The sequence below is a fragment of the Mya arenaria genome, chromosome 8 (assembly GCF_026914265.1).
Source record: "Mya arenaria isolate MELC-2E11 chromosome 8, ASM2691426v1".
NCBI classification, from domain to species: Eukaryota; Metazoa; Mollusca; class Bivalvia; order Myida; family Myidae; genus Mya; species Mya arenaria.
This window is the reverse complement of record NC_069129.1, coordinates 67,049,339-67,062,059: the sequence shown is the minus strand read 5'-3', so window position 1 is coordinate 67,062,059 and position 12,721 is coordinate 67,049,339. Positions and strand designations below refer to the sequence as shown.

The 12,721-nt window shown below is 35.7% G+C and overlaps 1 protein-coding gene across 1 annotated transcript in view; it reads right to left on the bottom strand.

The window, feature by feature from the left end:
- LOC128244633 (atrial natriuretic peptide receptor 1-like) overlaps nucleotides 1–12,721 on the bottom strand; it is an 88,435-nt gene that overhangs the window by 34,055 nt on the left and 41,659 nt on the right. Inside the window, exons 7-11 of the mRNA XM_052962649.1 lie at nucleotides 6,345–6,480; nucleotides 5,784–5,878; nucleotides 5,319–5,451; nucleotides 4,757–4,844; nucleotides 4,033–4,159 (exon numbers count right to left, since the gene is read on the bottom strand). Of these exons, the coding sequence (XP_052818609.1) occupies nucleotides 4,033–4,159; nucleotides 4,757–4,844; nucleotides 5,319–5,451; nucleotides 5,784–5,878; nucleotides 6,345–6,480 (579 nt within the window). The remainder of the gene's footprint in view (nucleotides 1–4,032; nucleotides 4,160–4,756; nucleotides 4,845–5,318; nucleotides 5,452–5,783; nucleotides 5,879–6,344; nucleotides 6,481–12,721) is intronic.

The window sequence follows — 12,721 nt, the reverse complement described above, 5'->3', positions numbered from 1 at the left end:
CGGCCTAATTATTTTTTTTCTATTTCCAAGCAATTGTTAATGCGTTTTTTTAAAACAATGATAAATCAAGGTTTTTTATTCATATAGATACATAGCGGCCTTAAATTGTTATATATTCAGAATATTTTTCTTTACCTTTTATTCTAAAACAATTTTAAATTAACTCTTTTATGCACACATTATCACTCTGAAGCGTTTTTCAAACTTTTTTCAAAAAAGTCGATCAAGCACTTCAGCGACCTAGCGGCATAGAAGCCTGAAATTAGCGGCCTAGCGGCCTAAATTGAATCCTATTTCAAAGCATGTATACATGCATTTTCTTCTAAAACAATAACATTTTAACTGTTTTTATGCACAAATTAACACATTGAAGCGATTATCAACAGTTTTTTTTTCCAAAAACGTCGATAAAGCAGTCAGCTATTTCAAAGCATTAAACATGCCTGTTCTTCTTAATCAATGATATATTAACTGTTTATATGCACAAAATATCACTCTGAAGCGTTTTTCAACTTTTTTTCAAAAAAGTTGATCGAGCACTTCAGCGGCCTAGCGGCCTAGCGGCCTAGCGGCGTGAAGTTAGCGGCCTGGCGGCCTAGCGGCCTAGCGGCCTAAAATGGTATCCTTTTTCAAAGCATGTATACATGCATTTTCTTCTAAAACAATGACATATTAACTGTTTTTATGCACAAATTAACACTTTGAAGCTATTAGCGATAATCAACATCTTTTTTTTTTCAAAAAGTCGATTAAGCAGTCAGCTATTTCAAAGCATTAAACATGCCTGATCTTCTTAATCAATGATATATTTACTGTTTATATGCACAAATTATCACTCTGAAGCGTTTTTCAACTTTTTTTCAAAAAAGTCGATCGAGCACTTCAGCGGCCTAGCGCCGTGAAGTTAGCGGCCTGGCGGCCTAGCGGCCTAAAATGGTATCCTATTTCAAAGCATGTATACATGCATTTTCTTCTAAAACAATGACATATTAACTGTCTTTATGCACAAATTAACTCTTTGAAGCAATTAGCGATTATCAACATTTTTTTTAAAAGCGTCGATAAAGCAGTCAGCTATTTCAAAGCATTAAACATGCCTGTTCTTCTAAAACAATGATGTATTTATTGTTTTTATGCACAAGTTATCACTCTGAAGCGTTTTTCAATTATTTTTCAAAAAAGTTGATCGAGCACTTCAGCGGCCTAGCGGCCTAGCGGCGTGAAGTTAGCGGCCTGGCGGCCTAGCGGCCTAGCGGCCTAAAATGGTTTCCTATTTCAAAGCATGTATACATGCATTTTCTTCTAAAACAATGACATATTAACTGTTTTTATGCACAAATTAACACTTTGAAGCTATTAGCGATAATCAACATCTTTTTTTTTCAAAAAAGTCGATTAAGCAGTCAGCATACATGCCTATCCTTCTCAAAAATATGTTGATAATCGCCTCAGAGTGATAGTCTGTGCATAAAAACAGTTAACATATCATTTTTTAGAAGAAAATGCATGTAGTCATGCTTTGAAATAGGATAGCATTTTAGGCCGCCAGGCCGCTAGGCCGCCAGGCCGCTAACTTCACGCCGCTAGGCCGCTAGGCCGCTGAAGTGCTCGATCGACTTTTTTGAAAAAAAGTTGAATAAAGCTTCAGAGTGATAATTTGTGCATATAAACAATAAATACATCATTGTTTTAGAAGAACAGGCATGTTTAATGCTTTGAAATAGCTGACTGCTTTATCGACGCTTTTAAAAAAAAAAATTTGATAATCGCTAATTGCTTCAAATAGTTAATTTGTGCATAAAAACAGTTAATATGTCATTGTTTTAGAAGAAAATGCATGTATACATGCTTTGAAATAGGATACCATTTTAGGCCGCTAGGCCGCTAGGCCGCTAGGCCGCCAGGCCGCTAACTTCACGCCGCTAGGCCGCTAGGCCGCTGAAGTGCTCGATCGACTTTTTTGAAAAAAAGTTGAAAAACGCTTCAGAGTGATAATTTGTGCATATAAACAGTAAATATATCATTGATTAAGAAGATCAGTCATGTTTAATGCTTTGAAATAGCTGACTGCTTAATCGACTTTTTTGAAAAAAAAAAAAATGTTGATTATCGCTAATAGCTTCAAAGTGTTAATTTGTGCATTCAAACAGTTAATATGTCATTGTTTTAGAAGAAAATGCATGTATACATGCTTTGAAATAGGAAACCATTTTAGGCCGCTAGGCCGCCAGGCCGCTAACTTCACGGCGCTAGGCCGCTAGGCCGCTGAAGTGCTCGTTCAACTTTTTTGAAAAAAAATAGAAAACGCTTTAGAGTGATAATTTGTGCATAAAACAGTAAATATATCATTGTTTTAGAAGATCAGGCATGTTTAATGCTTTGAAATATCTGACTGCTTTATCGACGCTTTTAATAAAAAAAAATATTGATAATCGCTAATAGCTTCAAAGTGTTAATTTGTGCATAAAAACAGTTAATATGTCATTGTTTTAGAAGAAAATGCATGTATACATGCTTTGAAATAGAAAACCATTTTAGGCCGCTAGGCCGCTAGGCCGCCAGGCCGCTAACTTCACGCCGCTAGGCCGCTAGGCCGCTAGGCCGCTGAAGTGCTCGATCGACTTTTTTGAAAAAAAGTTGAAAAACGCTTCAGAGTGATAATTTGTGCATATAAACAGTTAATATATCATTGATTAAGAAGAACAGGCATGTTTAATGCTTTGAAATAGCTGACTGCTTTATCGACGTTTTTGGAAAAAAACTGTTGATAATCGCTTCAATGTGCTAATTTGTGCATAAAAACAGTTAAAATGTTATTGTTTTAGAAGAAAATGCATGTATACATGCTTTGAAATAGGATTCAATTTAGGCCGCTAGGCCGCTAATTTCAGGCTTCTAGGTCGCTGAAGTGCTTGATCGACTTTTTTGAAAAAAGTTTGAAAAACGCTTCAGAGTGATAATTTGTGCATAAAACAGTTAATTTAAAATTGTTTTAGAATAAAAGGTAAAGAAAAATATTCTGAATATATAACAATTTAAGGCCGCTATGTAACTATATGAATAAAAAACCTTGATTTATCATTGTTTTAAAAAAAAACGCATTAACAATTGAAATAGAAAAAAATAATTAGGCCGCCAGGCCGCTAGGCCGCTAGGCCGCCAACTTCACGCCGCTAGGCCGCTAGGCCGCCAGGCCGCTAACTTCACGCCGCTAGGCCGCTAGGCCGCTAACTTCACGCCGCTAGGCCGCTAGGCCGCTAACTTCACGTACATAGTAATAGAGCATCTTTAAGTGAAAACTGTTAGATTTCTAGTAAACCTAGTGGGGGGTTTTCAAAATGGAGTTCTAATTTATTTATATTTAAAAACCTTAAGTTTCAAAATTAAAAAAACTTCTTGAATTTATAAAAAAGGTAAAGGTTTAACCTAGTAAGATGTTTCCGTCATATTGCCCAAGAAAGCTTCATTCACACGTGTTTGTTGATTTATATCTGATTATATTTGTTTTCCGTTACTGTGTTACAGTCACAATATTATACCTGACAATTATTTGTGTTGTTATGTAAAGTTGGCCTTGTGTACCTGGTTTTACCTGCTTTAACCATTACTTTATGAATAAAAAATGAAATCCTTTAGGAGAAAATAGCCAGAATGAGAACTCTGTGTAATGTTGGAAAAATACTCCGATTCAGATTTTAGCGAAATCTGTCCCAATCAGGCCATATAGCCTGGACTGGTTTTCAATAATGGTCTAAATTGGGTCAAAGAACGATGTAGCTAATTGGATTACTTGTTCTTAATTACTGACCAATAGAGTGAATGAAGTCAAAGATGTACTACCATAAGATTGACTTAAGATTTATAGAGTGAATACCAGCCCTAGGCCAGCATTCAATATTGATTTTGTAGTTATGCCTCAATGATTCCACTCAGCCTATTGGTCATATACAAGACAATCAAAATACCTAGTTTCTCATCTTAAATTTAAGCTAAATCTAAGTTGCTTATTGATAACGGCCCCTGGAATCTCACCTTGGTGTCGAGTGTTAGGAGTGACCTGGACATGAATGAGTCGTTGAGACGGCCGTGACGCAGTTTGATATCCGAGTGCTTGAACAGCCATGATTTCCGCTCCAGCTCGTGCTCAGTCCGCATTCGCCTGCGAGGTAAAGTCTTATTAGTTGACGCTCAAGTCGCATTGGAAGATTGAATACGTTGATTTAAACATATTTTATTCAACAAAATTATATATTTATCATCAGAATTCACATTCCCTACACTTATAACGTTTACATATGATATTTTGAATCGGAGTAAAACGAACGCGTACATTATAAAGTTTCTTTCCGGATGTTAAGAACTGTATTTTATACTAACATTGAGGTCTTCCTTTACAGAACTTCACCGACTCATATGTTTGACATATAAAATTGGTTTCTAAAATTTACCTTAATGTAATAAGTTGCGCAAAAAGTAAGTTATCCTCCAAAAACGTTATGTAATTGCACTATGTAACTAAATATTAAAACGTTTTAAGTCTAAATAACTCTAATAATTTGTGTTTACTAAGAAAAAAGATACAAACATTTCTACAATCAATCTTTGATAATAGTATACCAAACAATAGTAAAGGTAAAAGTTTTTTTTAGATTGTTTAAACCCATGCCACCCTGTGGGGATGTTACCCAAATCCCATGGGCGAGTGGTGGACACGTATACCATAACAACACTCTCAACCGACGATGTTTGTTTGTACCTGTATAAGAGGATAACGGCCGTGGTGACGATGACTGCCAGAATGGTGAGCGTGACGACCAGCACTATGATCAACATCGTCTGATCGTCTGAAGTATATAACGGGCGACAAGCAGGTAAGCAAATGACAGATATGGGGCATACATTTAACCAAATGCTCTGTTAAGTGATTAATTACCAGTCAGCAATGGTGAAATTAAATGTTTTGATATTATCGACTTTATATCAAACTATTTGTGTCATACTAACTAGCAAAGTGTGCACGCAAATGGTTTTTGTATAACGGTGTTGGCACTTTACGTATTATATTCTTCTAAAGGACAAGCAAGAAACCATGTCTTTCTTTTTTTGAAAGAAAAGAGGTTTTCTACATTGAGCAACATGGTAATACTTTAAAAACAAACACAATTATATCCGTATTCGGTATACGCTGATAGGTGGCCGCTCCGCTATACGCTGATCACCCCTAACTTTAAGTACAAATGTGCAAATGAAAATGTATAGCCAGTTTACTTCGCTATTAACTTGTGAAATAAATAATATAAAAACGTTCGGTAACTGACCAGTCACGAGGATACATAGCTCCCCGGTAAATCCACAAGGCGGTCGGTCAACGGGCAGCCCGGCCGGCCATTGGATGTACACATCGGTGGTAGGCGCGTACAACTGGGTGGCGCCCCGGAACCGACCAACCCGCTTCCGGGCATAAACAAAATACTTTGTGTAATTTTCACATAATAAAGTCACAAACATTATCGGCTAATGAAATTTCGATCCGTTTTATAATTAAACTTAATCGGTTTAGACAATATGGCAACCTGCAGTTCGAACTTGTGTGGCGCCACTAACCCGCTTCCGTTCAAAAATATTATATGATTTGCTTTGTATGCCAAACCGTTGTCCTTTGCATGATTTTCGAACTGTTTATATGGAAATCGAGGCCAAATTTACACAATTTCAAAACATTGGGCAAATTTGCCTATGCGTATAAATTTAACCCCCTGGGTATTTGCGTACATGGTGATTACCTCGAACAGTCTTGTGTCTGGAGACTTCATGTGGAAAAGGTCAAAATCGGCCACCCGGTTACCCACCTCGTCGACCTTCACGGGACCTGTGATTCCTGCAATATACAATGACGGGATAGTTGGATTTATTAAACCTCACTTTTGACTATCAGAAACATTTTCAACCTTTTTGACACGTGACCAAGCGAAAATTCACTGTCAGGTCATGTGACCGCAGTGATATTTTAAATGTCATATAAGGGGCAAATAACTAATTCAATATTTTAGCTAAATCATAACTTGATTGCCTCCCTTATACACATACAGCAGTGGTGTCACACTATTCAATGTGTAAACAAAAACATCAGACGACAGGAACTGTCAGATATTAGAATTTTAGCATAATTACCGGTGGAATTCTGTTCTATATATAATCATTTCATTAACCCCAGTACGTGCAGTCGTCACCAAGGTACGTCCAACCGTCAACCAAGTAATTGCACCGTCATCTGCCAACTTAACACACGCGGCCAGCACCCCAGTACGTGTGCCGTGCCCACTGTACCTGCGGTGATCACCTACCTTGGAATGTGGTGTTCCATAGCCGTTGAGCGACTAGGTTTCCGTCCCGGATGTCGCCGCCGTCATCAAGCACGGCCCGGTAAGAGAGCGCCAGGTAGATGGCGCTGTCATAGAACGCTGTGATGAAGTAGTTTACCTGCAAACATCAAACAATTAAGGATAAAATTACCAGTTCTCTTATTTTACTTCTGTACAGTATCTATTAACGGGAGTATGGATGAAGGTACGGGTATATTAGTAGAAGGAGAACAATACAAGTCAACTGACATACATTCGTTAAATGGATATACGGTTATATAAGTACCAAGGAGACGGTGCAAGCCAACTGATATACATTCGTATAATGGATAAACGGTTATATAAGTACCAAGGAGACGGTGCAAGTCAACTGATATACATTCGTATAGTGGATATACGGTTATATAAGTACCAAGGAGACGGTGCAAGTCAACTGATATACATTCGTATAGTAGATATACGGTTATATAAGTACCAAGGAGACGGTGCAAGTCAACTGATATACATTCGTATAGTGGATATACGGGTATATAAGTACCAATGAGACGGTGCAAGCCAACTGATATACATTCGTATAGTGGATATACGGTTATATAAGTACCAATGAGACGGTGCAAGCCAACTGATAAACATTCGTATAGTGGATATACGGGTATATAAGTACCAAGGAGACGGTGCAAGCCAACTGATATACATTCGTATAATGGATATACGGGTATATAAGTACCAATGAGACGGTGCAAGTCAACTGATATACATCGCATAATAGATATACGGGTATATGAGTACCAAGGAGACGGTGCAAGTCAACTGATATACATTTGCATAATAGATATACGGGTATATGAGTACCAAGGAGACGGTGCAAGTCAACTGATATACATTTGCATAATGGATATACGGGTATATGAGTACCAAGGAGACGGTGCAAGTCAACTGATATACATTCGTATAATGGATATACGGGTATATAAGTACCAAGGAGACGGTGCAAGTCAACTGATATACATTTGCATAATAGATATACGGGTATATGAGTACCAAGGAGACGGTGCAAGTCAACTGATATACATTTGCATAATAGATATACGGGTATATGAGTACCAAGGAGACGGTGCAAGTCAACTGATATACATTTGCATAATGGATATACGGGTATATGAGTACCAAGGAGACGGTGCAAGTCAACTGATATACATTCGTATAGTGGATATACGGTTATATAAGTACCAAGGAGACGGTGCAAGCCAACTGATATACATTCGTATAGTGGATATACGGGTATATAAGTACCAATGAGACGGTGCAAGCCAACTGATATACATTCGTATAATGGATATACGGGTATATAAGTACCAAGGAGACGGTGCAAGCCAACTGATATACATTCGTATAATGGATATACGGGTATATGAGTACCAATGAGACGGTGCAAGTCAACTGATATACATCGCATAATAGATATACGGGTATATGAGTACCAAGGAGACGGTGCAAGTCAACTGATATACATTTGCATAATAGATATACGGGTATATGAGTACCAAGGAGACGGTGCAAGTCAACTGATATACATTTGCATAATGGATATACGGGTATATGAGTACCAAGGAGACGGTGCAAGTCAACTGATATACATTCGTATAATGGATATACGGGTATATAAGTACCAAGGAGACGGTGCAAGTCAACTGATATACATCTGCATAATAGATATACGGGTATATGAGTACCAAGGAGACGGTGCAAGTCAACTGATATACATCTGCATAATAGATATACGGGTATATGAGTACCAAGGAGACAATACAAGTCAACTGATATACATCTGCATAATAGATATACGGGTATATGAGTACCAAGGAGACAATACAAGTCAACTGATATACATCTGCATAATAGATATACGGGTATATGAGTACCAAGGAGACAATACAAGTCAACGGATATACATCTGCATAATAGATATACGGGTATATGAGTACCAAGGAGACAATACAAGTCAACTGATATACATCTGCATAATAGATATACGGGTATATGAGTACCAAGGAGACAATACAAGTCAACTGATATACATCTGCATAATAGATATACGGGTATATGATTACCAAGGAGGCAATATAAGTCAACTGATATACATCTGCATAATAGATATACGGGTATATGAGTACCAAGGAGGCAATACAAGTCAACTGATATACATCTGCATAATAGATATACGGGTATATGAGTACCAAGGAGACAATACAAGTCAACTGATATACATCTGCATAATAGATATACGGGTATATGAGTACCAAGGAGACAATACAAGTCAACTGATATAAATCTGCATAATAGATATACGGGTATATGAGTACCAAGGAGACAATACAAGTCAACTGATATACATCTGCATAATAGATATACGGGTATATGAGTACCAAGGAGACAATACAAGTCAACGGATATACATCTGCATAATAGATATACGGGTATATGAGTACCAAGGAGACAATACAAGTCAACGGATATACATCTGCATAATAGATATACGGGTATATGAGTACCAAGGAGACAATACAAGTCAACTGATATACATCTGCATAATAGATATACGGGTATATGAGTACCAAGGAGACAATACAAGTCAACTGATATACATCTGCATAATAGATATACGGGTATAAGAGTACCAAGGAGGCAATACAAGTCAACTGATATGCATTCGTGAAATGGCTATACTGGTATCTAAGTACCAAGGAGACGGTGCAAGTCAACTGATATGCATTCGTATATTTCACCATAACAACAATGTGATTCCTCTACCGTCCACATCGGCATGCGGACTGTCAATTATTATATATGCCGCTTCTTCAATACCAAGTGGGTTGGGAATGCCAAACCAGTAAACTGTCGAAAGATATGTTATCAAATATATTTGAGATTTTAGTAAGTTACAATTGATAAACAAATCTAATTTGCTTTATGTTTATGTGTGCTTCGGAGTTTCAAAATTTTACGAACGAATCTTTTTTAGTGTTTAAAGTCCGTTTGCATCCGAACGCATAAGTGAGTGAATAAAATGGTGGTGTTCCAAAATGCTCCAGCTCTACGATCAACAAGATAGGTACTTTTCGGGTGAAGACTTGCCGAACAACGTGCGTAGTACTATCAGTGTATGTATACCATGTGATAAATTACGTTATAAATGTTAATTAAGATAACTTTACTATTTAATCACCATTTTGAATTAAACAGATATAGCGCAGTATACGCTGCTTACATAACCCCGCCTTTGTGCATTTACTAGAGTTTGATTGAGAGTTTAGTTTTATAAAACCCTTCGACAAACCTTTTCACAGAACCGCTGCCTGATTGAGCACTATTAAAACATTGTTTTGGAAACAGGTTTGTCGAAGTGTTTGAGGAAACTAATCACCTAATCAAACTCCTGTATTAAAACGAAGGTGGGGCTCTTTGAGCGGCTTACTGCCCTTTGTTTTATATAAAATAATTAAGAAAACGAAAAGTTGGCCTTGTTTAAGTCATCATGAGTCGAACCAAAATCTTGCCTTCCGACATAACAGTTATGACGTTATTTATCACGTGGTATACACACACTGACTTTTGATCAATAAACAGAACTTACTTTCAAAACGATCAGAAATATGACACCAAATAAAAAATGACAGTGTTTATATTCTGGAAATCCGATTTTATAATATAAGACATTTAAAATATAATCTCTTAATTACCTTAATTTAGTCATTATTGTAATAACAAGATGCTTTACAGCTTAAAATGTCTTAATTGAAGTTGATACGTGTGTTCATTATACGTTTAAGTGTTTATTACATCATTAAAAGAAGTACCCAAATGTTCCTCACATTTAATAATCAATTATTCAGTGTAAGTTATAAAAGGAAAATATCCATTTAGGTAGTCCATCCATCATTAAGCCTCGTTGTAAAGTTACACAATGTTAGCTTTTAATATACTGAAGTTTTCACCCTGAGTTTTTTGTTTACAGTTATAATGTTATTTGAAAAACAAATTTATACAAGTTATATATGATCATCATGAAATTGTTATTATTCGTTTGTTATTAACCTTTAAATATAACATATCATAACAGAAACGTCATTATGGGGATATTCGTATACAATAGACAATGAGTGGACGTTATCTTTGAAATATATACCCACGAGATGTCTACCCGACTCAAACCAAGTGAACCAAAGGAGCAAGTTTGGTCTTTGTTCTTCAATTTTAAAAATAAAATGTAAATCAAGTATCCTATAACTTCGTTTTCCGAAGACAATGCATGTTTTGGTTTTGCTTTAGAACGAAATCTTCTTGCTAAGATAATTTATGTTTACCGTTCACGTGCATGGCAAGGATATTGATCAATTTGCCGTAACTGACGTTAGGCCATTCCATATCGGAATTCCGTTAAGAATCACAGGACCGACTGGATTTGAAACGACTGGTACCTATAGTATTTTGCCATGTTAATTATGATCATAACTTCCTATGTTTATAGGTTAAACCCTGTTTTTCATTCCGTAGAACATGACATAACGATCAATATGAAAGGTGTCGAAGTTTTAAACTTGTTCTTTTCTGTTTGAAACATCAATGCTATAGAAAAACATCTAGATTAGGGATGCAACAAAAACTGTTGACTTCAATGGATGTTTTTTATTGATTTTACTTTTTAAAATTCCTGTTTTTCAGGTCTTTGACTTAAACTGAGCAAAACAAGAAGTGGTATGGCCTTACAAGTAAATACGCTTTCGAATTGATATGCAACATTGAATGAAAATAGGAAATATATTTCTGAGAAAATAAGTTGTGGATTTAAAAATAACACCTTTGGATCAGTTACTCACGCTAGTGACCGCTTAGTTAGTCAAGAACTTTGAAAAAAAGTATAGCACTGCGCTGAGGTGGATTTGGGGTTGTTTTTTTAATGCAAAACGTCCATATAGGTGGTTAATTACATAATATTCCGCTGGTACACTTAGAAATAACTGTGTAGTGTACGACTTGGGTATTATGGGTTTGTGTAATAATACATTTTATATTGTTTCTTTTAATTCAATTCAATTCAATTGCAATAGTTTATAAGCACAAACATTCAAGATCATCGCCTTTACTTCTTGCGGTTTCATTTTATTTACATACATGAGAAGAGCATGATAATATGATGACACAGGTTATTAATACTGATAAAGATATTGATAATTCATGTATATAAAGTAATTATTAATGTGATACTGCTTGAACAGTGGCGTACCCTAATCCTTTACTGAACAATATGAATTGACCATTACTATGGAGGTAATTCGCCACGCCCAATGTAATCGTATTGCAACTGACATTGTGTCGCTTTTTCATTGATCTTTATCTTGTTTACAGTATCTGTTTAACTCATATAAAAATGTAACTGTGAGCCGAAAAGATACTACAGAAATGATGAACATTCAAACCATAACACATGTGTATTTCTGGAAGTATGTATTGGTATTACCTATTGGCATATGTAGCTTTACCCCAAGAGGTCACATCAAAACTTTAGCGACTTGAAACTTGAACATGCTTGAAACTGTTTTAAAAGCAAATATTCATGCAATACAGGGTACAAAAACTTACTTAATTATATAAAAAAAAACTTTAGTTATAAACAATATAGTAGCATCATTTAAAGAGATTCGGTAATCTAAATGTGTTACCATTTAAGTCAGATGTATTTTAGAACGCATAATTTTAATACTAATGACACAAGAATCTTCAAATACTTCAGCTTACTGTAAATTTGTAACAGTATATATGCATAATGAACTTATTAACAGTGATGAAAAACGAAAAAGGTACAAAACAACACATAGAAAAGGTTTAGAATTGCACCATTAGCACCATGTTATTTATATTTTGAGTAGAAAATAGAAAATAAATTTTAAGAGAAATGTTTTATAATTATTTTGCAAAAGTACTAGGAAGATTTCCAACATGGCTAAGTATTAATTAAGTATCATCTTATTGTAAGGGATTGCGTAATCTAAACATGGTGAATAGCTTGACAGGGATAATTTTAATGCATGATTTACAATAGGGAAAACTTCAAATAACACTACATTTGTAATAGAACGTATGTATAATGAACTTACTGACAATAATTACAAAACAGAAAAGAAAAGGAACAAGACATAAAACAAGTCATGATACATAATGATAGAAAAACCAGAAGAACGGTACTTAATTATTTGTACATAGGTAAACGAACTGTTAAGACCATTGTTGTTCCAATGGACGAAAGAGATATGTATATGGTCGGGGTTCAAACATCCGGATATTCCTATTTTCATTTACAA